The sequence below is a fragment of the Corythoichthys intestinalis genome, chromosome 16 (genome assembly GCF_030265065.1).
Source record: "Corythoichthys intestinalis isolate RoL2023-P3 chromosome 16, ASM3026506v1, whole genome shotgun sequence".
NCBI classification, from domain to species: domain Eukaryota; kingdom Metazoa; phylum Chordata; class Actinopteri; order Syngnathiformes; family Syngnathidae; genus Corythoichthys; species Corythoichthys intestinalis.
In genome coordinates this window covers 27,746,816-27,772,902 of record NC_080410.1, presented here as the reverse complement: position 1 = coordinate 27,772,902, position 26,087 = coordinate 27,746,816, and the positions used below count along the sequence as shown (strand labels likewise).

At 39.8% G+C, this 26,087-nt stretch overlaps 3 protein-coding genes across 4 annotated transcripts; 1 reads left to right on the top strand and 2 right to left on the bottom strand.

Annotated features, from left to right (window-relative positions):
* Positions 1 to 231: 231 nt before the first annotated feature.
* On the bottom strand, positions 232 to 12,472 carry c16h16orf89 (chromosome 16 C16orf89 homolog). Its single transcript, XM_057817328.1, has 8 exons — positions 11,725 to 12,472; positions 9,826 to 9,978; positions 6,990 to 7,140; positions 5,376 to 5,493; positions 5,151 to 5,313; positions 2,455 to 2,559; positions 2,291 to 2,383; positions 232 to 687 (listed from the first exon to the last, which is right to left on the bottom strand). The coding sequence occupies exons 1-8, from the start codon at positions 11,903 to 11,905 to the stop codon at positions 584 to 586; spliced, it is 1,068 nt and encodes a 355-aa protein (XP_057673311.1). The 5' UTR covers positions 11,906 to 12,472; the 3' UTR covers positions 232 to 583.
* alg1 (ALG1 chitobiosyldiphosphodolichol beta-mannosyltransferase) lies at positions 11,857 to 24,609 on the top strand. The gene is made up of 13 exons (XM_057817327.1): positions 11,857 to 12,368; positions 12,441 to 12,518; positions 13,870 to 13,973; positions 14,052 to 14,200; positions 14,283 to 14,372; positions 16,030 to 16,143; positions 21,977 to 22,104; positions 22,227 to 22,265; positions 22,339 to 22,398; positions 22,466 to 22,576; positions 22,641 to 22,755; positions 24,154 to 24,229; positions 24,298 to 24,609. The coding sequence occupies exons 1-13, from the start codon at positions 12,074 to 12,076 to the stop codon at positions 24,427 to 24,429; spliced, it is 1,491 nt and encodes a 496-aa protein (XP_057673310.1). The 5' UTR covers positions 11,857 to 12,073; the 3' UTR covers positions 24,430 to 24,609.
* Positions 16,706 to 26,054, bottom strand: eef2kmt (eukaryotic elongation factor 2 lysine methyltransferase). 2 transcript variants are annotated; one of them, XM_057817330.1, is made up of 7 exons: positions 25,888 to 26,054; positions 25,659 to 25,721; positions 25,519 to 25,599; positions 25,351 to 25,452; positions 24,862 to 25,246; positions 24,651 to 24,794; positions 16,706 to 16,853 (listed from the first exon to the last, which is right to left on the bottom strand). In XM_057817330.1, the coding sequence occupies exons 1-7, from the start codon at positions 26,005 to 26,007 to the stop codon at positions 16,792 to 16,794; spliced, it is 957 nt and encodes a 318-aa protein (XP_057673313.1). In that variant the 5' UTR covers positions 26,008 to 26,054; the 3' UTR covers positions 16,706 to 16,791. The 2 variants fall into 2 exon arrangements, with proteins under 2 accessions (XP_057673313.1, XP_057673312.1); XM_057817329.1 differs by lacking the exon at positions 16,706 to 16,853 and adding an exon at positions 23,511 to 24,580.
* Positions 26,055 to 26,087: the final 33 nt, after the last annotated feature.

Sequence of the window (26,087 nt, the reverse complement as noted above, 5' to 3'; positions counted from 1 at the left end):
CATGGCTGTCACCCCAGGGGGAAGCCTCTTCTAAAGACGGTACACAAGAAAGCCCGCCCGTCTCATCAGACCATAGGACATGGTTCCAGTAATCCATGTGCTTTGTTGGCATGTCTTCGCAAACTGTTTGCGGGCTTTCTTGTGTACCATCTTCAGAAGAGGCTTCCTCCTGGGGTGACAGCCATGCACACCAATTAGATGTCGATTACGGCATATGGTCTCAGCACTAACAGGCTGATCCCCCCCCTCCCACACCTCTTCAATCTTATTGTGTCAAAGTTTCATTTTATCAGTGTTTTCCCATGTGAAGATATACTTAAATATCTGCAGAAATGCGAGGGATTGTACTCAATTTTTGTGACACACTGTACTATATATCACCTTATGTTCATTATTAATATGGTCCACAAAGAACACGTAGATTAAAATTTTGGGGTCTATGGAAAAGGCCTTGGCGTAGTAAATATTTCTGTGATCATCCTTGTGGATTTATAGTCCCACGATGAGAAAAATAGAAAGCAAGCAGGAAAAAGAGTTTCTTTTCCAGAGCCTTGTGGTGGTCCGGCAAGGTCAGGTTTGGGCTTCACGGAAGAGGCCTCTTGGTTATGTCCTGCTCAGTCAGGTAGAAGTTTAAATATCCTCCCAGGGCACCCACTGCCACGGCTGTCATGTGACTCGAGCAGCCATCTTAGGCACAAGATGGAGACAAAAAGCAATCAAAAAACAGTTTGGTTTTCTACTTGTTCTCAGCTGTTCTGGTTTTGTTTACTTTTTTTTCTGTAGACTTTACTATCAGTTGACGGGACACGGGGTTCGAGGTCAATCTGTAGGGGGACTATTTCAAAAACTTAAAATTCTAATATTTTCAAAACCAAAGCCTCTAGTGACCTAAAACCAAAACAGGCCCCACCCTTAGGCATATATGAATCACCATGAGCAGCGACATAAAAAAGTCGTTCCCTGATAAAATCCTGATTATTTTTTTCTATATAACAAAACTTAAAATGGCTGTAAAATGTTCTAATTTTACGCAAGATGCACAAAAAGCACCAAATGCAGAGATAATCACCTATATATTCAGGATTTTTTTTTTTTTTGTATGAGCACCGAAATGTCTAAATGACTAATTTTTTGCCCCAAAAAAATGGGCAGTTGGCCGAAAATTACCTGATCACTTGAATGTAAAGTTACGCTATTGCTAAAACAAAGAGCTTTTTAAGTTGAATATTCTTGTAAATAAATGCGTACATCCTGGAATTTCTATAGATATGACAATAAAACAGTCTAGATTCTTGGTTAAAAGAAAAAAAAAAAAAAAGGGCAGTTATCATTCATTTTACGTAAATACTTCAAGCTAAAGTTACGTCATTGTGTATGGATACAACATGGCGGCCATCAAAAAACTAAGAGCTTTTTAAGTTGAAAGTTCTTGTAAATAAGTGCGTAAATCCCAGAATTTCTTTAGATATGAACATACAACAGTCTAAATTTTTGGCTAAGACAAAAAAAAAACTGAGCAGTTATCTTTCATTTTTACAGCTAAAGCTAAAGTTACGTCATTGTGTATGGATACAACATGGCGGCCATCAAAAAACTAAGAGCTTTTTAAGTTGAAAGTTCTTGTAAATAAGTGCGTAAATCCCAGAATTTCTTTAGATATGAACATACAACAGTCTAAATTTTTGGCTAAGACAAAAAAAAAAAAAAAACGAGCAGTTATCTTTCATTTTACATAAATATTTCAAGCTAAAGCTATGCTAATTTTTTGCCATTCATTTTTTTCACAACGTTTAAAAGTGCATACATGGTGCTATTTTATATATTAACTACCTTGAATCCACGACCAAATCACTCTTTAGACATTCCTGACTGATTGTTTGCAGTAAAACTTTCGTCCTTTTTCGGCGTTTGAACGCAGCGTGTGTTTGAGTTTATAGCAGTGAAAGCTGCACAACGTTCTGCCTGAAGGCGTGGCGCAATGTCTGTAGGAGCTGTCTAGTCAACTGATGGGGAAGTCTATGTTTTGTTCTTACACTAACCACTGTTTAAGTGGATATTTGTTGACTTTATTTACTTGTTTTTTACTGGTTTTTCTGTGTTCTGTTTATAGTTTCATTTTTTACATGGTTCTGCAGTGTTAAATAACTGCAAAACTGATGCCAGTCTAGCGTCGGCTCTTGCTCAGTTGTTCTAAATCCATTGTTTTTTCCAAATAAAACTCAATTGACAGCCTATAGCCGTTTTGTGTGATTAATCTGACATAACTTTTGTTCTCCAGTAACTAACCCACCAGGTAGGATCTTCTCCCTCCTCTTGACGCGGTGATGAGGAGGCTGCAGTTGCTCCAGCAGCTCGTCGCCGATCATCTGCGAAACGACGCTCTCTGAACGAAAAGGACGACCAGAGTCAAAACGTGTCAGCGCTTAACTTTTCGAGCGGTACTCGCAGACTCACGGTCGCGGCCAAAGCAACCCAGCTCGGCGTCCTGCAGTCGGAGGATGTGCTGCAGCCAATCAGATTTGTAGAAGTCGGAGAAGCCGGCCAATCCGCAGATGAGGACTGTCAACACATATCGGAAGGTGAAGGTTTTTGTGCCAAATCTAACTTTATGCCATCAATTGTAATGAAAAAGGAAAACAATTGTAGTTTAATAGGGAAAAAAGTTTGAGTAGAATTTCTTGTTTATTTTCTGATAATTTCCAAATTTACTTGCATGTAATTGCTATGATTTTCGAAGATTAATTTGTAATTTAATTCTAAAATTTTGGTTGAAAAATTTACTCCAAACAAGATAATTTTCAACACAACTATTTTTCAACAATTACAACCAAAAATCACCATCAATTGTAGCACATTAGAAATTGAAAATATACAGTGCCCTCCATAATTATTGGCACCCCTGGTTAAGATGTGTTTTTTAGCTTCTAATTTTTTTGTTTAAATTCAAATAATATGGGACCTTAATGGAAAAAAAGACAAAAATCCAACCTTCAATACAAGTGCATTTACTCAGTGGGGAAAAAAATCCCACATAAAGAAATAATTATTTGACATCAAATAATGTGTGTCACAATTATTAGCACCCCTGGTGTTAATACTTTGTACAACCCCCTTTTGCCAACAAAACAGCACCTAATCTTCTCCTATAATGTTTCACAAGCTTGATTTTGTGTCTGGTGAACCATTTCTGTGTAGATTTGGCCATATGTTCTTATCTTATATCTTTGGGACCGTGTGCTTTGGTCAGATGAGACCAAGATTGAGCTTTTTGGCAACAAACACTCTAAGTGGGTCTGGCGTGCCACGAAAGATGCGCATGCTGAAAAGCACCTCATACCCACTGTGAAGTATGGGGGTGGGTCAGTGATGCTGTGGGGCTGTTTCGCTTCCAAAGGCCCTGGGAACCTTGTTAGGGTGCATGGCATCATGAATGCTTTGAAATACCAGGACATTTTAAATCAAAATCTGTTGCCCTCTGCCCGAAAGCTGAAGATGGGTCGTCACTGGGTCTTTCAGCAAGACAGTGACCCAAAACATATGGCCAAATCTACACAGAAATGGTTCACCAGACACAAAATCAAGCTTGTGAAACATTATAGGAGAAGATTAGGTGCTGTTTTGTTGGCAAAGGGGGGTTGTACAAATTATTAACACCAGGGGAGCCAATAATTATGACACACATTATTTGATGTCAAATAATTTTTTCTTTATGTGGGATTTTTTCCCCCACTGAATAAATGCACTTGTATTGAAGGTTGGATTTTTCTTTTTTTTTTTCCATTAAGGTCCCATATTATTTGAATTAAAAAATATATATATATATTAGAAGCTAAAAAACAGATCTTAACCAGGGGTGCCAATAATTATGGAGGGCACTGTATATATGATGGAAAACAAAGACAAGACTGAAAAGCAGTTTCTGCTCTTGCACTCCTCTTTAAGCCAAAACAACATTTGTGTTTGATGGAACAATATGTCTATATGCTGCCATAGCAGATTCATGGTGCATTAAGCCCCCGGACTATTTTTTGTTTGCCCGTTTTACCCTGGCAGCCTCCGTTTACAGACGTCGCATAACCGTTTTTGTTTCAACACAACGATGAAAACAAGGTAATTTGTTATTCAAAATGTCATTTTTAGCTTAGAATCATTAAATGATGTCTAATATTTTGTTTAAAAAAAAAAAAAAAACGATTTAAAAAAATTATTCACTCGCATATGTTAAACTTTTAAACAAATTACGGCACGATGAAAAAAATGGCGTCTGTAAAACGTCACAGATATCTACCTCATAACTATCGCTAAATTGTATTTTTTTGTTACTGTCGCATTTTCTCCGATATGTTAGATGATAAATAATCGATCCAAACAAAGACAAATTGGAGAAAAAAAAAAAAACGTTTAAAAGGGTAAATATATGAAAAAAAATCTCGACCACTCCTTGATGTCTGCGATTTCTGCATCGCGACCCTTGTTATATTACCATGTTTCACCCATAGAATCCCAAAAAAATCCAGCTGTGGCCATTCACAGCTGTGTCTTGACACTCAGTGATACATTCGACAAGGAGTTTTTGGATCGAAAAGTAAGTACGCGATAATATCTCGTTAAAGTAATGGCGTATGTAATTCTGCTCTCACATGCTCTCACCTCCAGATAGGGTTTTGCTGTTTAAAAAACGTTAAAAAAAAAAAAAAAATGCCCTCCTGTCAAAAATTTTTCTTCCCCCAGAAAATTGAGATTTTAAGCTTTCCAATGATGACACATGCATATCGGACAATTTTGAAATCTGGCCAAATTGGGGGTCTCAGAGGGAAACTTCACGTCACCTGAGTGTTTTCCGCCATATATATATACTTCCACAATGAAATTTCTAATTTTATGAAAGATATTACCTTAAAAAAAAATCAAATTATGACACTTTGAAGAAGTTTAATTTTGTGGTAAAACGTTTGATTTTTAGTGGAATTTCTTGTTTATTTTCTGAGAATTTGTAAATTTACATACTCATAATCTAATATTACAGGGAAGTATTTGTAATTCAACGCTAATAAATTAGTTAAAAAGATCATTTTCAACATGAAAAATTGCCATTTTTAAAAAAGCATTATGCAAAAAGTCCAATTTCGACAAGTTTAAATGTTACTGACTGTTCTCAATGAAGATATCCGCCGTCTGCTCGCTGAGTCCGCCGTTTGCAATCTCCTGGTTGGTCTTCATCATGTTGGAGCAAAAGATCTTCTGGTAGGCGCGCTCCGTCATGTTGGCGCGGGACGCCCGTGTGTCGCCCTTCAGCAGATTGGTGCACCCTTTCTAACAACCACAAAAGCACATGTCATCTGACCCCACAGGAATGTTCCTCAGATGTACCTCACCATCTTTCCGATCATGAAATAGAGCAGCTGGTGGGACAATGAGTAGTGCGGGCAACCGAATTGGGTCATGGTGTCGCGACATGGTTTGGTGACGATGCACGGCGTCCCTTTCTGTTTCCTGCGACCCGAAAAATGAAGACACTGACCGTCAGACATCTACAGTGGGGCAAATAAGTATTTAGTCAACCACTAATTGTGCAAGTTCTCCCACTTGAAAATATTAGAGAGGCCTGTAATTGTCAACATGGGTAAACCTCAACCATGAGAGACACAATGTGGAAAACAAAAACAAAATCACATTGTTTGATTTTTAAAGAATTTATATGCAAATCATGGTGGAAAATAAGTATTTGGTCAATACCAAAAGTTAATCTCAATATTTTGTTATGTACACTTTGTTGGCAATAACGGAGGCCAAACATTTTCTGTAACTCTTCACAAGCTTTTCTCACACTGTTTCTGGTATTTTGGCCCATTCCTCCATGCAGATCTCCTTTAGAGCAGTGATGTTTTTGGGGCTGTCGTTGGGCAACACGGACTTTCAACTCCTTCTATGGGGTTGAGATCTGGAGACTGGCTAGGGCACTCCAGGACCTTGAAATGCTTCTTACGAAGCCTCTCCTTTGTTGCCTTGGCTGTGTGTTTGGGATCATTGTTATGCTGAAAGACCCAGCCACGTCTCATCTTCAATGCCCTTGCTGATGGAAGGAGATTTTCACTCAAAATCTCTCAATACATTGCCCCATTCATTCTTTCCTTTACACAGATCAATCGTCCTGGTCCCTTTGCAGAAAAACAGCCCTAAAGCATGATGTTTCCACCCCCATGCTTCACAGTGGGTATGGTGCAATTCAGTATTCTTTTTCCTCCAAACACGAGAACCTGTGTTTCTACCAAAAAGTTCTATTTTGGTTTCATCTGGCCATAACACATTCTTCCAGTCCTTTTCTGGATCATCCAAATGCTCTCTAGCGAACCGCAGACAGGCCTGGACGTGTACTTTCTTCAGCAAGTGGAAACGTCTGGCAGTGCAGGATTTGAGTCCCTGGCGGCGCATTGTGTTACTGATAGTAGCCTTTGTTACTGTGGTCCCAGCTCTCTGTAGGTTATTCACTAGGTCCTCATGTGTGGTTCTGAGATTTTTGCTCACCGTTCTTGTTATTATTTTGACGCCACGGGGTGAGGAGGGAGTTGAAAGTCCGTGTTGCCCAACGACTGCCCCAAAACGTCACTGCTCAAGAGGAGATCTGCATGGAGGAATGGGCCAAAATACCAGAAACTGTGTCTGGAAAGCTTGTGAAGAGTTACAGAAAACGTTTGGCCTCGGTTATTGCCAACAAAGGGTACATAATAAAGTATTGAGATGAATTTTTGGTATTGTCCAAATACTTATTTTCCACCATGATTTGTAAATAAATTCTTTAAAAATCAAACAATGTGATTTTCTGTTTTTTTTTTTTTTCCCCAAATTCTGTCTCTCGTGGTTGAGGTTTACCCATGTTGACAATTACAGGCCTCTCTAATATTTTCAAGTGGGAGAACTTGCACAATTAGTGGTTGACTAAATACTTATTTGCCCCACTGTAGGTTACTTTTCGATTTTTGGACTTTTACCATGTTCCCAGAAGCAGCGTGAGGCACTTGTCGCTGAGTTGCTCGTCATAGCACTCGCTAGTGGTGGTGGCGGCATACACCAGGCTGGCGTCAGTGCTGCTACGTTCCTGAGGAACCTGCCAGAAGTTCCACGACAGCAGTGGCTCGAACTCTGCGGGATGGGATGCTAGTTAGGCATCATTTGTCCATTTTTCAGGAAACTAGCTAACTTTATGTGGTCAGTGACTTTTTTGGGACACAGCAACGGTTATATTAGTAGATTAAGAAAAGGAAAATGTCAAAGTAGTCGTTGTGTTAGCATTATTCATATTTAAAAGCATAGCCTACTAGATGCTACTTTTTGGTATTGGATTGTGCACATAACAATGTCATTAATGGCAACTGCGTTAAATATTAATATTTCTTGTTCCTTTTTAGCGTCATTGACTTTGGACACAGAAATAATTATATTCATTGATACATTTTTTTCTTAATTTATGTTTTTTCATATTTAAATGCATAGCCAACTGGATTTTACTTTTTTAAATTAGATTGTGCATAAAACAATGTAATTAATGGCAACTGTTTTTTTTTGTTTAATTAATTTGTTAATTAATTATGTTTATTTGTAATCACTGCCCACCCAGTTGGACATTTAACTTTTTTATTCTCAATTGATTGCAGTTAATTCCAATTATTATTATTATCTGATTATTTTTAACCCTTTAACACCTAAGCCTATTTTGGCCGAATTTGCATGCATTTGATGTTGCCTTTATATTTCAAAGAAAAAATTGTTCACAATGGCCAAGTTGGGTCCCTTTTTTCAGGACACCTTGAACTTCATGTCCAAACTGTTGTTTTCTTCACTGACCAATTATAATCCACATTTTGGACCCAAAAAGACAAAAAAAAATTCCAAAATATTTTTTCAAAATTTGTAATGTTGGTGTCCCATTGACATCCAAACATGCTCGACCAACCGTTTTGAAGCTTGATAATATTTATTCAACTTGTTAGGATAAACATTCAATAGAAAAAAATAAGATTGAATAGTTTTATGTTTGACTATTCAACACAAACAGCGGGTATGGTCATAGGCGTTTTTGGCCTTTACACATACTATGGTCAAAACAGGTTATATACAGTGCAAAATAATGAGAAAAAAATTATATATATCTAACACAAAAAGGGTTTGGATTATATCTCTTTGTGAAGTTAGGTATTATACCCATCACCTTATCTAAAGTGTACGTACATGCAATCAAGCTTCTCGAACACACATCTATATAAAAATTGAAAAGATTCATAGTGAAGAAAAATATATATATAACATTGAAAAAAAGTATTTTCAAAAATATTGACAAGTAGTTCAGTTCAATTTTTTCAGGCATGCGACCTGTTAAAGTTTTTTTTTTTTTTTTGCGCACTCAATAAAGTTTGCTTTTGAACAGGTCACTGAGCTGCGTCACATACGTCACACAGCCTACTCTTCTGCCGTTTGAGCGCTGCTGTCACTTCTACTTGCAGAGACGCTGACTAATCAGAGGAAAACAACGACAAGTACAGCTCATCCTATTCCTTGAGTTGATGAAAAAATGCATTAGCTTGCGCTAAATTTAGTTTTCGATTCATTCTGCACGTTTCGATGAAAAAATGCATTAGCTTGCGCTAAATTTAGTTTTCGATTCATTCTGCACGTTTCAAATTCGCTCGCGCAATCCAACCGGTGTTCATGCCTCCTTTTCTTTAGTTGGCGCCTCGCTCGGCAATTTATTAAAAATGTTCACATTCGGTTCGTCCTTCTTGACATCACAACGGATCTTGGGATATGTAGGCTTTTGTGCTGCTTTCGGTTTTGAAAAAGGACAAGAAATGATCGAAATATGGAGATAGATACATGGTACATGCAGCGTTTTAATGCATATTTATGAGTGCAATAAAACTATAAAACTCAAATGGACATTATGTCCCGTTTTTCTTGGTCGATTGACTTCAAATAAAAACTGGTGTGGACATCAACTTCCGCACTTTCAAATGAGACCAACCACCGGCACGTGGGTGACGTAATTACAGCGTGACGAAGCTTCAAAGACAAAATGCGTAAATGTGTCGCTGCCGACACGTTCGGTGTTAAAGGGTTAATCACTGCCTGTCCAAATTTTGAAATGTTGAATTAAATTATCAGATTGTGCATATAACGATTCAATTAATTGTGATTAATCGCCAGCATCTCATTTGGTTAATCGCAATATTAAACCATTTTAATCATTGCCCAGCACTAGTATTTACATCTTATGGTTGTTGTTGTTTTCACGCAGAGGTGTGTAATGTTGTTTTAAGGCTAAATTACTGCCAATTGCAAGTTTTTAGACAAGCTTAACTCATTGGCGTCGTCCACATGACAACACTGAAATAGAGGGGTTGAACAAAATAATGAAAACACCTTTGAAAATCAACAAAAACTATTTTAATATGGTATAGGTCCGCCTTTTGCGGTAATTACAGCCTCAGTTCTCCGAGGTATTGATTCCTACAACTTGTGAATTGTTTCCAAAGGAATTTTAAACCATTCTTCAGTTAGAATACCCTCTAACTCTTTTATAGACTGTGGCTGTGGAAATCGGCATCTTAGTTGAATCCCTATAACTGACCATAAATGCTCAATAATGTTGAGGTATGGGGATTGTCTCGGCCATACGAGATGCTCAACTTCATTAGAATATTCCTCATGCCATTCTTTAACAATTATGTTCAATGATTATGATGCCAAAATGTTAGGTGTTTCCATTCTTTTGTCCAACCCCTGTAACAATCACTATCAGCCTTCCGTCAAGTTCAAATTTCATCTGGCTACCTTGATAGTACTTGGGGTCATTTTGACTCAGGGCAGGGACAGCGTTTTCAAAGCTGCTGTCCAAACGCTTGACCAGCTCCACGGCCGCCGTCCGCTGAGCCCAGCTGACCGGGTCCGAATGAGGCCAAGTCCGCACTGCCTCTTTCAGCTCGGCTGAAGAAAAACACGCACACCAGACTATCATCATTTAACTTTTTTTTTTTCAGTCTATCCATCCATCCATCATCTACCACTAAGTTGATTTTAAACTTTAAGCAACGCTTTCCATGTTGAGAAAAAGTAGTTATATTGACGAGAAACCATTTTTATAAGTGGAAGAAAAACTAAGTTATAACTTCACAGATAGCAGACTGACGTTGAATAAACGTTGATTTTCCATCAAAATCGTCATTATGGTTGACATCGAAATTTTCCACGTCAAGTGCCGTTGAAACAACGTTGTTGAACTTGTGTTGACAAATTTATGACTGACCAGGAAATATGATTAAAAAGTCATTTAATTAAAGACAAGCGGGCGTTTTGGTCGAAAACGTAACATTCATTCAGCGTTGTTCCAATATCATTAATAATTGAAATGACGTTTACGTTTTGTAAGGATTTCAAAGTTGAAACAGCATTAATTGAGGGTGCAAAAGTGGCGCTGATTCAACGATATAAGGTTGACAGTGGAATGTTGATCCAACATCTTTTCAACGTCGGTCTGCTATCTGGGTTGTAATTTGTACAGTAAATCTACTATGTCAAAAAAGTGACCAATTGTACAAGGCTTAAACTTATGCTAGAAAAGGTTTTGTTGTGAGAATTTGTAATATTACAAGAAAAAAAAGTTCTTTCTGCAGGAAATGGTGACAGAGTGAAAATGTTATTTTACAAGGGAAGAAAATCAATGAGGACAGTGTGTCTAATATCTGCACAAAATCTAAGAAGAGTTACTGTATGTGAATAAAGTTTGAATGTATCTGAGAATCAAGGTCATAATATTGTGAGAAGAATGAGTTCCAAGATCTGTAGGGGGGAAAAAAATCCTAAATATCCATGTTGAAGCGGTAGTTTATCATAAAGATATTGTGATGCTCAAGTATACAATTCTAAGATAATGAAGAAAAAAAAAATAGGGCTGTCAAACGATTAAATTTTTTAATCGAGTTAATCACAGCTTAAAATTTGATTAATCGTAATTCATTGCAATTCAAGCCATCTATAAAATATGCCATATTTTTCTGTAAATTATTGTTGGAATGGAAAGATAAGACACAAGACGGATATATACATTCAACATACTGTACATAAGTACTGGATTTGTTTATTATAACAGCAAATCAACAAGATGGCATTAACATTATTAACATTCTCTTAAAGCGATCCATGGATAGAAAGACTTGTAGTTATTAAAAGATAAATGTTAGTACAAGTTATAGAAATGTTATATTAAAACCCCTCTTAATGTTTTCGTTTTAATAAAATTTGTAAAATTTTCAAACAAAAAATAAACTAGTAGCTCGCCATTGTTGATGTCAATAATTACACAATGCTCATGGTGCTGAAACCCATAAAATCAGTCGCACCCAATCGCCAGCAGAGGGCGTCAAAACACCAAAAAACACAAGTAACAAGTGGACATGACTGTGCTGTCATTTTAATCTGTTTGAGCGGGGCATGTGCGTTAAATACGTCAAATATTTTAACGTGATTAATTCAGAAAATTAATTACCACCCGTTGATGCGATAATTTTGACAGCCCTAAAAAAAAAAAAAAAAGTTGTGATTTGACTGAAAAAAAAAATGTCAAGAACTAATGCAAATGTACTGAAGCTGATTGAAATTTTGGTCAGCCAACAAAGATGCAGCATGTAAATGACACTGCGCCACAAGACAGCAAGACGGACGGCCCCCACCCACCCTGCAGCATGAGAAAGCCCACCACGCCGTCCAGATTGATGTGCTCGTGCTGGCGCTCCAGGAAGGCGGTGCCCTTGGACAGGCTGCCTAGCACGTCGTCGATCACCTCCGCCCGCAGGCAGATGCAGCACGCCACTAAAAGCACCGCGAAGGCGGCCAGCCGGATCCTTGAAGTCCGCATGCTGCTCAGAGGTGTAGGAGCTCGCTCCGAGGCCACTTAAACGCGTCCTCGATGCCTGCAAGGGCGGGGCTCGCTTGTGACGTCACTATTAGATTATGCGTGGGCCCTTTAAATATGTAGCCTGGTTTGAGTACTACCGTCTACGTCATCACAAGTCCCAAAACAAACATGGCGCCGTCCGGCTCCAGCCAACCCCTTCCCATTCGGACTGTTTTTGCGTTTATTGCGCTACTCTTGGCGGTGATTTGGGGCGCCGGGTCAGGCGTTTGGTGGCCTCTGGTGTCGGTGACGGTCGTGGGACTCTTGGCCGCGCTGTGTTGGAAATTGCGGCGGCGGGACGGCGACACCGAGCGACGGGTGTGTGTGCTGGTGCTCGGGGACATCGGTCGGAGTCCCCGCATGCAGTATCACTCGCTTTCCCTCAGTAAACATGGATATGAAGTCATACTTGTTGGATATTTAGGTAATAAAAAAACTCATGAATATAAATACTGTACATTACATGTAAATATGATTTTTGGTGGTTTATGTTTAGACAGCAAACCTCATCGAGATGTTTTGGAGGAGGACAGGATTCACATCGTTCCGATTGCGGAAGTAAAAGGCATCACGGGTGAATTGTTTTAATTTTGTGCAATACTAGTCCTTTTCAAAAAATTAGCATATCACAATATCCCACAGATTCTCTATGGGGTTCAGGTCAGGAGAGTTGGAACTTGGCAGGCCAATTGAGCACAGTAATGCCATGGCCCGTCAACCATTTACCAATGGTTTTGGCACTGTTAGCAGGTGCCAGGTCGTGGTGAAAAATGAATTCTTCGAAAGCTTTTCAGCAGATGGAAGCATGAAGTGCCCCAGAATCTGATAGCTAGCTGCATTGACTCTGCCCTTGATAAAAGACAGTAGACCAACACCAGCAGCTGACGTGGCACCCCAGACCATCACTGATTGTGGGTACTTGGCACTGGACTTCAGGCATTTTGGCATTTCCTTCTCCCCAGTCTTCCTCCAAACTGGCACCTTGATTTCCGAATGACATGCAAAATTTGCTTTCATCTGAAAAACGTACTTTGGACTACTGAGCAACAGTCCAGTGCTGTTTCTCTGTAGCCCAGGTCAGGCGCTTCTGCCACTGTTTCAGGTTCAAATGTGCCTTGACATGGGGAATGCGGCACCTGTAGCCCATTTCCAGCACACACCTGTGCACGGTGGCTCTGGATGTTTCTACTCCAGAGTCCAGACTCAGTCCACTGTTTCTGCAGGTCCCCCAAAGTCTGGAATCTGCCCTTCTCCACAATCTTTCTCAGGGTGCGGTCAACTCTTTTGGTTGTGCAGCGTTTTCTGCCACACTTTCCTTCCCACAGACTTTCCACTGTGGTGCCTTGATACAGCACTCTGGGAACAGCCTATTCACTCAGAAATTTCTCTCTGTGTCTTAGCCTCTTGCTTGAGGGTCTCAATGATGGCCTTCTGGACAGCAGTCAGGTCGGCAGTCTTGCCCATGATTGCGGTTTTGAGTAATGAACCAGGCTGGGAGTTTTTAAAACCCTCAGGAATCCTTTGCAGGGGTTTTGAGTTAATTTGTTGATTAAGATGATTAGGTTAGTAGCTTCTTTAGAGTACATTTTCATGATATGCTAATTTTTATAGATAGGGATTTTTGTTTTTTCTTGACTTTTTTGCCAAAATTATCAATATTAAAACATTAAAAGCCTTGAACTACTTCAGTTGTGTGTAATGAATCTAAAATGTATGAAAGTCTAATGTTTATCAGTACATTACAGAAAATAATGAACTTTATCAAAATATGCTAATTTTTTTAGAAGGACCAGTATGTTTGATGTGCATGTGACTGCAAATAATGCCATGAAAGCCTACAAGAACATCTGGACTTTATGAAGTAAATTGGTGTCGCTCAAAATGGTAATTCAGGTCACTAACAAAAGTTTTGGTCTCATTTACAGGTGGCCCCAAAATTTTGACGTACGTGACCAAAGTGACCGTTCAGTTTGCGCAGGTTCTTGCGGTACTTCTGTTGCTCAAACCCCATGCTAACATCCTCATGCAGGTGGGTCACGTGATTGCCCGAGAGCCAATCACAGTGGTCTTTTTTTTTTTCAAGTTGACTTTCAGTTTCTCCTCCTAGAATCCTCCAGGTTTGCCACTGATGGCGTCAGCGTGGCTGGCATGTGTCCTCCGTGGCGCCCGCTTGCTCATCGACTGGCACAACTATGGCTACACCATCATGGCGCTAAGTCTTGGCCACGCCCACCCGCTGGTGCGCATGGCAAAATGGTCGGTGCCTTTTGCTAGCTGTTTCGAAATAACATTTTAACCAATTTGTATAATAATAATGTTTTTGTTCTTCTTGGAACAGTTACGAGCACATATTCGGACCTCTGGCGTCGCAGCACTTGTGTGTGACCAAAGCCATGAAGGAAGATCTGCACCAGAACTGGGGCATCAAGTAAGATTTGAAATTCATGAATCAAAATTGAAAGAATAGACCCCACTCACCAATGTCACACAATGACGTGTCGCTGTATCCGGCCACCATATTGTCAGTCATTGTTTATACGTATTCTCAATGGTTTCAATTTGTCGTGCAATTTATAGTGCAATTCATGGAAGCCCCGGTGCTTTCAGACGCTGTAAACTCATTGGATGCGTTGCATAAAAGGCTTTATGTGGAAAAGCTTCAGTCTATCCATTCGCCAGATCCATATTTGATGCCTAAATCGATATTTTTCGACCCGCTGTCTTCGCCGTCTTTGCCTGACATCTGCTACCCTGATATCTACAACTATCTTGTCCACAGAAACTCAGCCTATTCTCACGAAACTTTGAAAAACTTTAAGAGCAGCACTCTAAGCAACATTACTCCGTGTGACCCTTTACTTTGAATTTTTCTAAAATGGCGACAATCAATAAAAAAAAAAAAGTTGACTGCGATGGCCGCCGCTTCAAGGATAGGTGGATATTGGACTATTTCTTCAATATAATACGCAACAACTGTGTCTGCCTCATTTGCAAAGAGACAGTCGCTGTTTTCAAAGAGTTCGATGTGACGCGATATTACCAAACAAGACACGCTGACATGTACAACAACATTACAAGGAAGATACGCAGCGAGAAATTATAGCAACTTGACGCTAGTTTAATTTCACAGCAGCAGTATTTCGCAAGAGCCCGAGTGTCGAAAGAGAACGCCACAGTGGCGAGATTGTTGAAATTATGAATTTAAAAAAAATAAATAAATAAAGCAAATGTGACACACAGAAGGGCTTGCTAAAAATTGTTTAAATATATTGTTCTACGTAAATCAGCCAAGGTAGCCCCCCACATTTTTACCACACCAAATCTGGCCCCCTTTGCAAAAAGTTTGGACACCCCTGTTTAACTGATGATCTGTAGACGAGGCCAGCTTCTTTCACTTGGTACCAGCTAAATGTTATTCAAAAAATAATGATGGCGGAAGAAATAAACATCTTATATTTGAAACTGTATGTTGTCGGCGATTAGCTTCGCAATGATCTTAATTGTGGTTGTCAGCCCAAAACCCTCTAAATATATATTAAATGCATCTTACCAGGTATAAAATGACTACTACATAGTCTGTGGTGATCGCTTGGTGCCCAGTTTTCTCGTCGAATTGCAGCAGTCCATCTCGCTCTCCTCTCCGGGTCTCTCGGAATACGGTAGAACTTCAAGTCTCTCCGTCTGTTACTACAACCAACCGCCACACACGCCTTCACCATTTTGATTATTAATGTTAACAAGCAGAAAAACACGCCATAATAGGAGGAATTTACGCAGCGGGAATGCGTAAACACGACGGGCTGACGGACAATATGGCGCGGAGGCGTGGTTGTGACGTCATGTTAGTGGGGTCTATAGACTGACTTCTTTCACAAGTTGGATTCTACCTTTTTCTGTACTTTGGTGATGAGGACTACAACATGGGTCGCTTTCACAAAATGCAGTTGTTTCTGCCGGAAAAAGTCTACTCTATACCAAGCTTGAAAATCACAGTCAGTCCAAATCGTTAAGGGTTTGCTGTTAAAGTTAAATCAACAACAAAATGATGAACGAGGTTGTTGATTTGAATCATTTGTTCTCTCCAGGGCGACCACTCTTTACGACAGACCGGCGGCCATCTTCAGGGAGACGCCACTGGAGGCACGCCACAAACTGTTTGGGAGGCTTTCACGAGTGCTTCCCGCTTTTCGACATCACTGGCAAGTTGATGCAACGCTAACTAAATACCTTTACGATATTGTCAACTTTTTTGTTGTCACCACCGATAGGTTCAGTGCCTTGGAGGTTTGCTTCAGTTTTCAATGAAAATGTAGTTGAAGTCCTGGTATTATCTTAGCTCATAGACTTCATTACCTATTGACGTGACAGTTTGTCATTCTTTGCGTAACACCTTATCAGAGGGGGGCCGAGCTTCATTTAGTAATAGCCTAAGACGGCACACGCTCATGTTGGATTTAAGCTTGGATTGTTGAAGAACTACAAAAGCTGTACCGCATACAAACAAAAATGATTGTCTCAGGAGTGATTTGTTCAAGGATTTAAGGTAAATATTTTTCGTACCATGCATGCGTGATTCATTTTAATTCAATTTTATTTGTATAGCCCTATATCACAACAGGTTTGTCTCAGAGGGCTTTACAGAGTCATTTTGATACACAGTCAGATACAGTAGATGAATGAGATGAGTCCATGTGCTGGGCATCCCCGATCCTTAGACCCTCCAGGGCGGCAAGGAAAAACTAAAAAAAAAAACATGGGAAAAGAGAAACCTTGGGGAAAACCACAATCAGGAGAGATCCACTCCCAGGATGGACAGGCTATAGATGCACCAGGACTAATGATGGGTATTAGCAGAAGGAGTTCGAGTTTGTAGAGATGCAGTGAAGTAAGGGAACATGAGGAGGTCCATCTAGGCAAATAAAAGGTAATAAAAGACCCCGTAAAAAAACAAATAGTAAGTACTCGCCGCTTTTACCCGATGAGCGCTTGTGTTGGACGTATCGCTGCGTAGAAGGGAATTGCAGTAACCCGGTAGTATTCGTCGAGTGACAGTGACAATTTACGTCATCATCCTGAGCGTCCATAAAACATGGCTCCCTATATAGGTCAAAACATGTACAGTGCCTTGCAAAAGTATTCGGCCCCCTTGAATCTTGCAACCTTTTGCCACATTTCAGGCTTCAAACATAAAGATATGAAATTTAATTTTTTTGTCAAGAATCAACAACAAGTGGGACACAATCGTGAAGTGGAACAACATTTATTGGATAATTTAAACTTTTTTAACAAATAAAAAACTGAAAAGTGGGGCGTGCAATATTATTCGGCCCCCTTGCGTTAATACTTTGTAGCGCCACCTTTTGCTCCAATTACAGCTGCAAGTCGCTTGGGGTATGTTTCTATCAGTTTTGCACATCGGGAGACTGACATTCTTGCCCATTCTTCCTTGCAAAACAGGTCGAGCTCAGTGAGGTTGGATGGAGAGTGTTTGTGAACAACAGTCTTCAGCTCTTTCCACAGATTCTCGATTGGATTCAGGTCTGGACTTTGACTTGGCCATTCTAACACCTGGATACGTTTATTTTTGAACCATTCCATTGTAGATTTGGCTTTATGTTTTGGATCATTGTCCTGTTGGAAGATAAATCTCCGTCCCAGTCTCAGGTCTTGTGCAGATACCAACAGGTTTTTTTCCAGAATGTTCCTGTATTTGGCTGCATCCATCTTCCCGTCAATTTTAACCATCTTCCCTGTCCCTGCTGAAGAAAAGCAGGCCCAAACCATGATGCTGCCACCACCATGTTTGACAGTGGGGATGGTGTGTTCAGGATGATGAGCTGTGTTGCTTTTACGCCAAACATATCGTTTTGCATTGTGGCCAAAAAGTTCAATTTTGGTTTCATCTGACCAGAGCACCTTCTTCCACATGTTTGGTGTGTCTCCCAGGTAGCTTGTGGCAAACTTTAAACGAGACTTTTTATGGATATCTTTGAGAAATGGCTTTCTTCTTGCCACTCTTCCATAAAGGCCAGATTTGTGCAGTGTACGACTGATTGTTGTCCTATGGACAGACTCTCCCACCTCAGCTGTAGATCTCTGCAGTTCATCCAGAGTGATCATGGGCCTCTTGGCTGCATCTCTGATCAGTTTTCTCCTTGTTTGAGAAGAAAGTTTGGAAGGACGGCCGGGTCTTGGTAGATTTGCAGTGGTCTGATGCTCCTTCCATTTCAATATGATGGCTTGCACAGTGCTCCTTGAGATGTTTAAAGCTTGGGAAATCTTTTTGTATCCAAATCCGGCTTTAAACTTCTTCACAACAGTATCTCGGACCTGCCTGGTGTGTTCCTTGGTTTTCATAATGCTCTCTGCACTTTAAACAGAACCCTGAGACTATCACAGAGCAGGTGCATTTATACGGAGACTTGATTACACACAGGTGGATTCTATTCATTATCATCGTTCATTTAGGACAACATTGGATCATTCAGAGATCCTTACTGAACTTCTGGAGTGAGTTTGCTGCACTGAAAGTAAAGGGGCCGAATAATATTGCACGCCCCACTTTTCAGTTTTTTATTTGTTAAAAAAGTTTAAATTATCCAATAAATGTTGTTCCACTTCACGATTGTGTCCCACTTGTTGTTGATTCTTGACAAAAAAATTAAATTTCATATCTTTATGTTTGAAGCCTGAAACGTGGCGAAAGGTTGCAAGATTCAAGGGGGCCGAATACTTTTGCAAGGCACTGTACAGTGGTACCTCTACATACAAAGTTAATTCATTTCAGGACCTTGTTTGTAAGTCGAAATGGTTGTATGTAAGAGCTTGATTTTCCCCATAAGAATACATAATTCCATTAATTCGTTCCACAGCCCAAAAACCTACACTAAATCCCTAATAGATAGGCTACTGCTGGTACTATTACAAATGGCAATTACACATAGCAAAACAAATACATTATTTTTAAAAATCGGAATAATAATATAATAAATAATAATTCCTGTAATAATGGAACGAATCGGGTTCTCATGTGGCGGACCTTTTTTGCTGTAACTGAACGCAATGTGCGGCTGACGTGACAGAGAGAGGGAGCGGTGAAGTTTCTTTCACTTTCAATGTTTTCTTGAGAACAACTGCAGCGGACAACAGGCGTTTTGTGTTGGATAAGTTCTGAAATAAATGATAAAAACCTGACGAAGCTGGCGATTTCTATGGTGATGTTACGACAATAATAATTGACACCTGAACTTATAAAGACTGGCGAACGGTGGTCTGACGAGGACCGTGGAGATGTATTGTTGAGCCAGATCACGGATGCCCACCCCACGCTCATATTTTTCTATAATTTGCATCATCATTTCAATGGTAAGCGTCACCTTTTTCCTTGTTTAACCACCTGTACCAACCTTTTTGAAACCTGTGTTGATTTCTCTCAAGAAAATCCGCCGTGCGTTCGTCTGCGGTGCTGTCATGTCGTCGTATTTCGAGCATGTCGTCAGATGTAGAAACAAATGGCGAGTCAAATTTTACATCGGATGTGGAAAAGATCGTGTGTCGAAGCGATCGTATGTCGGGGTACCACTGTACTTAATATTCTAGATTTTTAAATCAGTGGAAGAGAACAATTGTGGCTTATTACAGCCTACAAGTCTTAAAGTTCGAGGTTCCCTTTAATGATTTAGAAGAATGTTTGTGTCGTGTGTGTCATCCTACAGAAACCATATTGAAACAAAAAAAAAACATTTCCCTCCCCCCATCTTTTTCCGTTTTCAAACATTTTGGAAAAAGCTCTAGGGAGCCATTAGGGCAGCGCTAAAGAGCTACATGTGGCCCGAGAGCCGCAGGTTGCTAACCCCCGGCTTAGGTTGTAGTACTATTTCCATTATTTGTTTGGTCAAGTTATACCGTATTTTTCGGACTATAAGTCACATTTTTTTTCATAGTTTGGCAGAGGCTGCGTCTTATACTCTGGAGTGACTTATGTGTGATTATTTACGGTCGGGTCGGGCCGACTTCTCTCTCGCTAACTTTTGAAAAATAAATATATAGTCACATATTTATACTAGGGCTGTCAAACAATTAAAATTTTTAATCGAGTTAATTACAGCTTAAAAATTAATTAATCGTAATTAATCGCAATTAACCGCCATCTCGTCGTTCCATCTATAAAATATGCCATATTTTTCTATAAATTATTGTTGTAATGGAAAGATAAGACACAAGATGGATATATACATTCAACATACGGTACATAAGGACTGTATTTGTTTACTATAACAATAAATCAACAGATGGCATTAACATTATTAACATTCTGTTAAAGCAATCCATGGATAGAAAGACTTGTAGTTCTTCAAAGAAAAATGTTAGTACAAGTTATAGAAATTTTATATTAAAACCCCTCTTAATGTTTTCATTTTAATAAAATTTGTAAAATTTTCAATCAATCAATCAAAAAAGCCCGCCATTGTTGATGTCAATAATTACTTACACAATGCTCATGGGTGCTGAAGCCTATAAAATCAGTCGCACCCAAGCGCCAGCAGAGAGCGGCAAAACTCCATAAAACACTATTAACAAGTGAGCGTTTCACTGTACCGTCATTTAAAGCTGTCTGAGCGGGGCATCTGCGTTAATTGCGTCAAATATTTTAACGTGATTAATTTTAAAAATTAATTAACGCCCATTAACGCGATAATTTTGACAGCCCTAATTTATACTAAAACAATGTATGGATGTTAGATCAAATAAATAATTTAGATAAAACAGAGAAGGCGCTGTGCATGCCTGCGCACGTGAACGCAGTGGCTCTCTTTTCAATCTTCCCCTCCCAGCGCCCTCCGCAAGCATCCTGGTATTTCCTTTTCGATATGGAGCAGCTATAGGAGTGAAAAACCAACTAAAGACAGGGGAATTGAAAAGCAAACAAATGCAGGAGGAGTGGGATATGGAAAGGATTCAAATTGATTGTTGAAGGTGCAATACAGAAACCTGTGTCTGTTTCGCTAAATGTAAACGAATGTGGCGCTTTGGTCTCATATGGGAACTAGATTTAACAAACTTTTCCAGCGTTATTTTGTTGTGTAAATGCATTTATAATGATCATAAAAATATGTAGACTATTTAAACATTGAGAAAACTTGCGTTTTTCTTCTTCTGCCAACTCGAGGGGATTAAAATAAATGTCAAATACACTATCCGCCTGTTAGACACGGAAATATAAAAGATATAAATGTTTATTGAATATCCATCTTACAGTCTTGTTTAACTGGGAGAATTCTTTACAAAAGAAAGGCTTTAATTTATTATCATTATGCATATATGCACCTATTCGTCACAATTGTGATCACAAAAAACGCAAGTATACATCGCATCCCCGCATTTCCTCCTTCTCCTGAGTCCTCACAAATAAAACGTAAAATTTCGGCCGGGGGGGTTTCAGGCTCTTGCCTACAAATAAAACATAAAATTTTGTGTTTTTATGGTCTCGGGCAAGCAAATCAAGTTAATTTATCGGGCTCGGGCCGCGTCGGGCTTTAATACCTGCGGGCCGGTCGGGTCGGGCTGGATTTTTTTAAGGCCCGATCTAACTTCTAGCGTCATGTAATGTTAGCATACCATACACCTATTCAGCCTGTTGTTCTCTATTATATTTTAAATTGCCTTTCAAGATGACTTGTCTGTTTTTGGTGCTGGGTTCTATCAAATAAATTTCACCTGAAAAATGCGACTTATACTCCAGTGCGACTTATGTTTTTTTCCTTTTCATTGCGCATTTTTTGGCTGGTGCGATTTATACTCAGGTGCGATGTATTGTCTGAAAAATACGGTAGTTTCATATTCTTTATCCTTAGTCCAGTTCCTGTTGTGGTTCTACTTTGGATCCAAGTTCCTGGTGTAGTTCCAGTTATAGTGCTAGTTCTAGGTCCAGTACTAGATCCAGTTTCAATTCCAGTTCCTTTTTTGGTTGTAGTTTTGTACTTGTTCTCAACCCGGTCTTACTTCTCATCTTCATCCTCCTTCTCTGAGCAGTAATGGTGACGACAACGATGATAAAGCCATAGAGAAGACTGTCTTCTCAGAGCGAGATCTCAAGAACGACACTGTGACTTTGAGGCACGATCGCCCCGCCCTGCTCATCAGCAGCACAAGTTGGACAGGTGCGTAAGCAATGACTTCCTTCTCTCTGGTAGTGCTACCATCTCTCCCACTTCAAATGAATTGGGCATCTATGACCGTTAATGGCAGTCATTTAGTTCATTTGACCTTCTACAATCTGCAGAGGACGAAGACTTCTCCATCCTTCTGCAGGCTCTTCAAGGTACGGTGACAACTTGTCCCCTGAGAACAAGCGAGTCAAGTTTGAGCTTTGGTTGTGGTGTTGTTCCTGACAGAATACGAAGATTTCATCTCAGCGGGGCAAAACCTACCGTCACTCATCTGCGTCATCACGGGTATGCTTGACTTTGACGTCACTTGGCGAGCAACCAGTGACACTTCGGTCTTTGTGCGCGCATGAAGGGAAAGGTCCTCAGAAGGAGCGCTACATGAAAACGATTGGCAGTCTGCATTTGGAGCATGTGAAGATCTGCACACCTTGGTTGGAGGCGGAAGACTATCCTGTTTTGTTAGGTTGGCTTGAATTTTGTGTCTACATCTTTATTCGTTCTTATTCATATAATTTTGTTGTTTTTAGGTTGTGCTGATCTCGGCGTGTGTCTGCACAAGTCCTCCAGTGGTCTGGACCTGCCAATGAAGGTGGTGGACATGTTTGGATGCTGTCTGCCTGTATGCGCGGTTCAGTTTTTGTGGTGAGTATGATGGAAAGTTTTGGAGGACCAGTATTGCCAAAATGAAATGGGTTAAATCAATCAATGTTGAAATTTAAAAAAAAAAAAAAAAAAAAAAAAAAACAATAATTGTATAAAAAAAAGATACAGAATAAAAAAAAATAGAAATCAATAAATGTTACAGAATAAAGACATTTTATTAATAGGTTTTAATAATTTATGTATTTAATAGGGCTGTCAAAATTATCGCGTTAACGGGCGTTAATTATTTTTTAAATTAATCACGTTAAAATATTTGACGCAATTAACGCATGCATTAAATGACCCGCTCGCACATTGCCTCAAACAGATTACAATGAGGCCGTTTATGGACATTAAGAGTGAAGAGAATGCCACCTGCCGCTTGGGGGCAGCGCCGTTCCATACTCATGTTATTTTTTCTAAACGTGGGAGAATTAGTAGTTGTGAGACGTTTATGCTGTATTCACAATGCAATGCAAATTGATATTTGTGCTCCACTCATATTTCGGCAAGTTTTCTTTCTTTTAGTGGCAATTATGTGTCTCTTGTTGTATTTTGGGTAAGATATGTACAGATATATGTTTGGGTAAGATATGTACAGATATATGTTATACAGTAAAGGCGAGTGGACACAGGCGTTCTTTGGACCGCACCGTTTATTGGCATAAGCTTCTCCTTCACAACAAACATAAGTATCGTTTAGTGAAAGCACAACAAAAATAATATTCCTATCTCTCCCCCAAAAAAAGTAATGTTCACAAAAAGAAAAGCACTTCAGTCTATAGTAATGGGGCCCTATTCTGACACACGGTTAAACAACAATGCAAAATGAACTGGCATTCCATATCAAAATAGCTATGCAAAATACACGTAAAACTTAGACTTTGGTCACTCTATTTTAATTATTGTTATTTTTATTCTTATTATATTAACTACTTTTGATTGAATTTTTTTTTTTAATTATTAAAACAAAAACATGAAGAGGGGTTTTAATATAAAATTACTATAACTTGTAACTATAACAATTATCTTTTAAGAACTACAAGTCTTTCTATCCGTGGATCACTTTAACAGAAAGAATGTTAGTAATGGCATTTGTGGATTTATTGTCACAATAAACAAATACAGTACTTATGTACAGTATGTTGTATGTATATATCCGTCGTGTGTCTTATCTTTCCATTTCAACAATAATTTACAGGAAAATATGGCATATTTTAGAGGTTTGAATTGCGATTAATTAATTTTTAAGCTGCAATTAACTCGATTAAAAATTTTAATCGTTTCACAGCCCTAGTATTTGTGATACTCTGTGTCCTTCATAGAAAGTCCTGCGATTAATTTGAAAAGGACGCACAATTTTTAAAATTTCATATACTTTAAATGATTCTCTTTCAGCCTGGAGGAGCTAGTGAAGCACGACCACAACGGTCTGATCTTCTCCGACAGCCGGGAGTTGGCCCGACAGCTCAAGGTGATGCCTCAATCGATATATTGATTCTTCCACTAAATAATCCAAGAGCACTTTGATTGTGTTCCCAGACTCTTCTATCAGACTTTCCCAGCAGTGACAGCAAACTGGCCACGTTCAGGAGGAACCTTCGCGCCAGCAGGGAGCAGCGCTGGGATGACAACTGGGACCAACATGTCCTCCCGCTCTTTAACTCTTATTGAACATTCCCAATGAACGGACACTTTTGTAAATATTAAAATAAACTTTATTGAGACGCAAACAATTGAACAAGCTCTATTTCACATTGTCTGTTGTACTCAAAGACATGATTGATGGCTCCGCGCATCACTTGATGGCCAATCCCGGCGTCACCTGTCAATCATATAAAATCAGACTCCGCCTCTAGCCCATGATTAACCAATAAGTTCAATCAGCTTCTTACCTAGCTTGCGCTTGAAGCCAGCGTACGTCTCCGGGTTCCTCACCGTGGAGCAGATCAGAACCTCTGGTGGAACACTGCCTCGATTCAGGAACTTGGACAGAAGTTCGACCAGAACCATAACCACTTCCGGATCATACACCACGTCTGCACCACACGGACCCATCAGATGACTTTTTTAAGGCATCATTCAACAACCTGTGTGACAACAAACCTGCCGCTATTAGCACGTCCGCGCTGATATCATTAAGACGTTCTTTAGTCACGTCCGTCCAATCCAACTCTTCTACGGTGATTTCCGTCCTGGTGCAATTTGTTTCGTTGAGTCCATTGAGGTTCAGGTTGTCTCGGAGCCTCCGGAGGACGCTCGGGTGACAATCGCTGAAGATGTACGACAATGGTGCACACGAGCGACACAAAGCGATGCCTGTAAGGCCTGCTCCACTGCCTAGCTCCAGAACTTTCCTGCTGTTGAAAGCATGCGGGTGGTCCAAGGCCCACTCAGCCAAGTAGAGGGCAGCCTCCCATGTCACCAGACCCGTTGTCCCCTCGGAGATCAGAGCCACACTCTCCAACAAGCTGACACTGTCGCCACACGGCTATAGGACACATTTTTGATACCATTACCTCATTTCCTGTGATAAGCGTCCCATCTATTTATCACTGTCAATGTCAGTCAATAATCTGTGTGGGCGATTAGTACCAATAAGTAGGTTCTGTATCCCTCTGCAACTTCTGGGGCCACCACAACCTCAGCCAATGCGTCATACAGCTCATCCATAGGTTCACACCCTGCAGCTTCAACCTGCAGATGAGTACTAACATGACAACATCTGGGAAACAGCAGTATGCAAAGAACAAAAACACTGACCCGTCTGATGAGCTCGGACAGAAAGCACTTTCTGTATCGTGGTAGTGGCGGAAATTTTCTGCATAGTGAGTGAAGACACGTCTGGGGGGGGGGGACAACCATTAGAATCAATTTTATACATTTTAATGTGTGTAGTTAACCTGTTTAAGGAGCTCTAAGATGACGTCGGCTGATTTGCTGCGTTCAAGTTCCTTTTCCAAATTCTAAAATTCAGAAATGAGATGAAATACAAATATGTAGCATCAGTATGATTACGCCGATTTAATACATAAAAAAATAGATTATTGAAAATAAAAAGCGTTTACGTTTGCTAAAGCATATCGTTAATGAAAATACTTGCAAACGGGATTTAGCACGCCAAGTACTCACCGTCCAAGGGTACGAAACGAGTCGATTGGTTGCGAAAAAACACGATTGGAATTGCTTTAAAATCTTGGCTTTGTCTTGTGTTCCTGACTCAAAGCGTTCATCTGATGTTGCACACTGCATCTTTCACGTGCCCGCTTGTTTACTTCCGCGTCCATATTAAAAATAAAATATCGCGAGAGTTCCACACGTGAAGTTCTGAG

Bases quoted from the DNA above. Each gene is read 5' to 3' on its own strand.
- c16h16orf89 (XM_057817328.1), bottom strand. From the start codon at position 11,905: ATGCGGACTTCAAGGATCCGGCTGGCCGCCTTCGCGGTGCTTTTAGTG. The intron at 5,494-6,989 runs GTAAAAGTCCAA...TTCGGGTCGCAG, and splicing joins ACGCTGCTTCTGGGAACATG to GAAACAGAAAGGGACGCCGT. The intron at 2,384-2,454 runs GTGAGTCTGCGA...CTTTTCGTTCAG, and splicing joins GGGTTGCTTTGGCCGCGACC to AGAGCGTCGTTTCGCAGATG.
- alg1 (XM_057817327.1), top strand. From the start codon at position 12,074: ATGGCGCCGTCCGGCTCCAGCCAACCCCTTCCCATTCGGACTGTTTTT. The intron at 14,201-14,282 runs GTCGGTGCCTTT...TTCTTGGAACAG, and splicing joins CTGGTGCGCATGGCAAAATG to TTACGAGCACATATTCGGAC. The intron at 22,399-22,465 runs GTATGCTTGACT...GCGCGCATGAAG, and splicing joins ACTCATCTGCGTCATCACGG to GGAAAGGTCCTCAGAAGGAG.
- eef2kmt (XM_057817329.1), bottom strand. From the start codon at position 26,007: ATGCAGTGTGCAACATCAGATGAACGCTTTGAGTCAGGAACACAAGAC. The intron at 25,453-25,518 runs GTCAGTGTTTTT...ACTCATCTGCAG, and splicing joins TGTCCGAGCTCATCAGACGG to GTTGAAGCTGCAGGGTGTGA. The intron at 25,247-25,350 runs GTACTAATCGCC...TGTGTCCTATAG, and splicing joins GATACAGAACCTACTTATTG to CCGTGTGGCGACAGTGTCAG.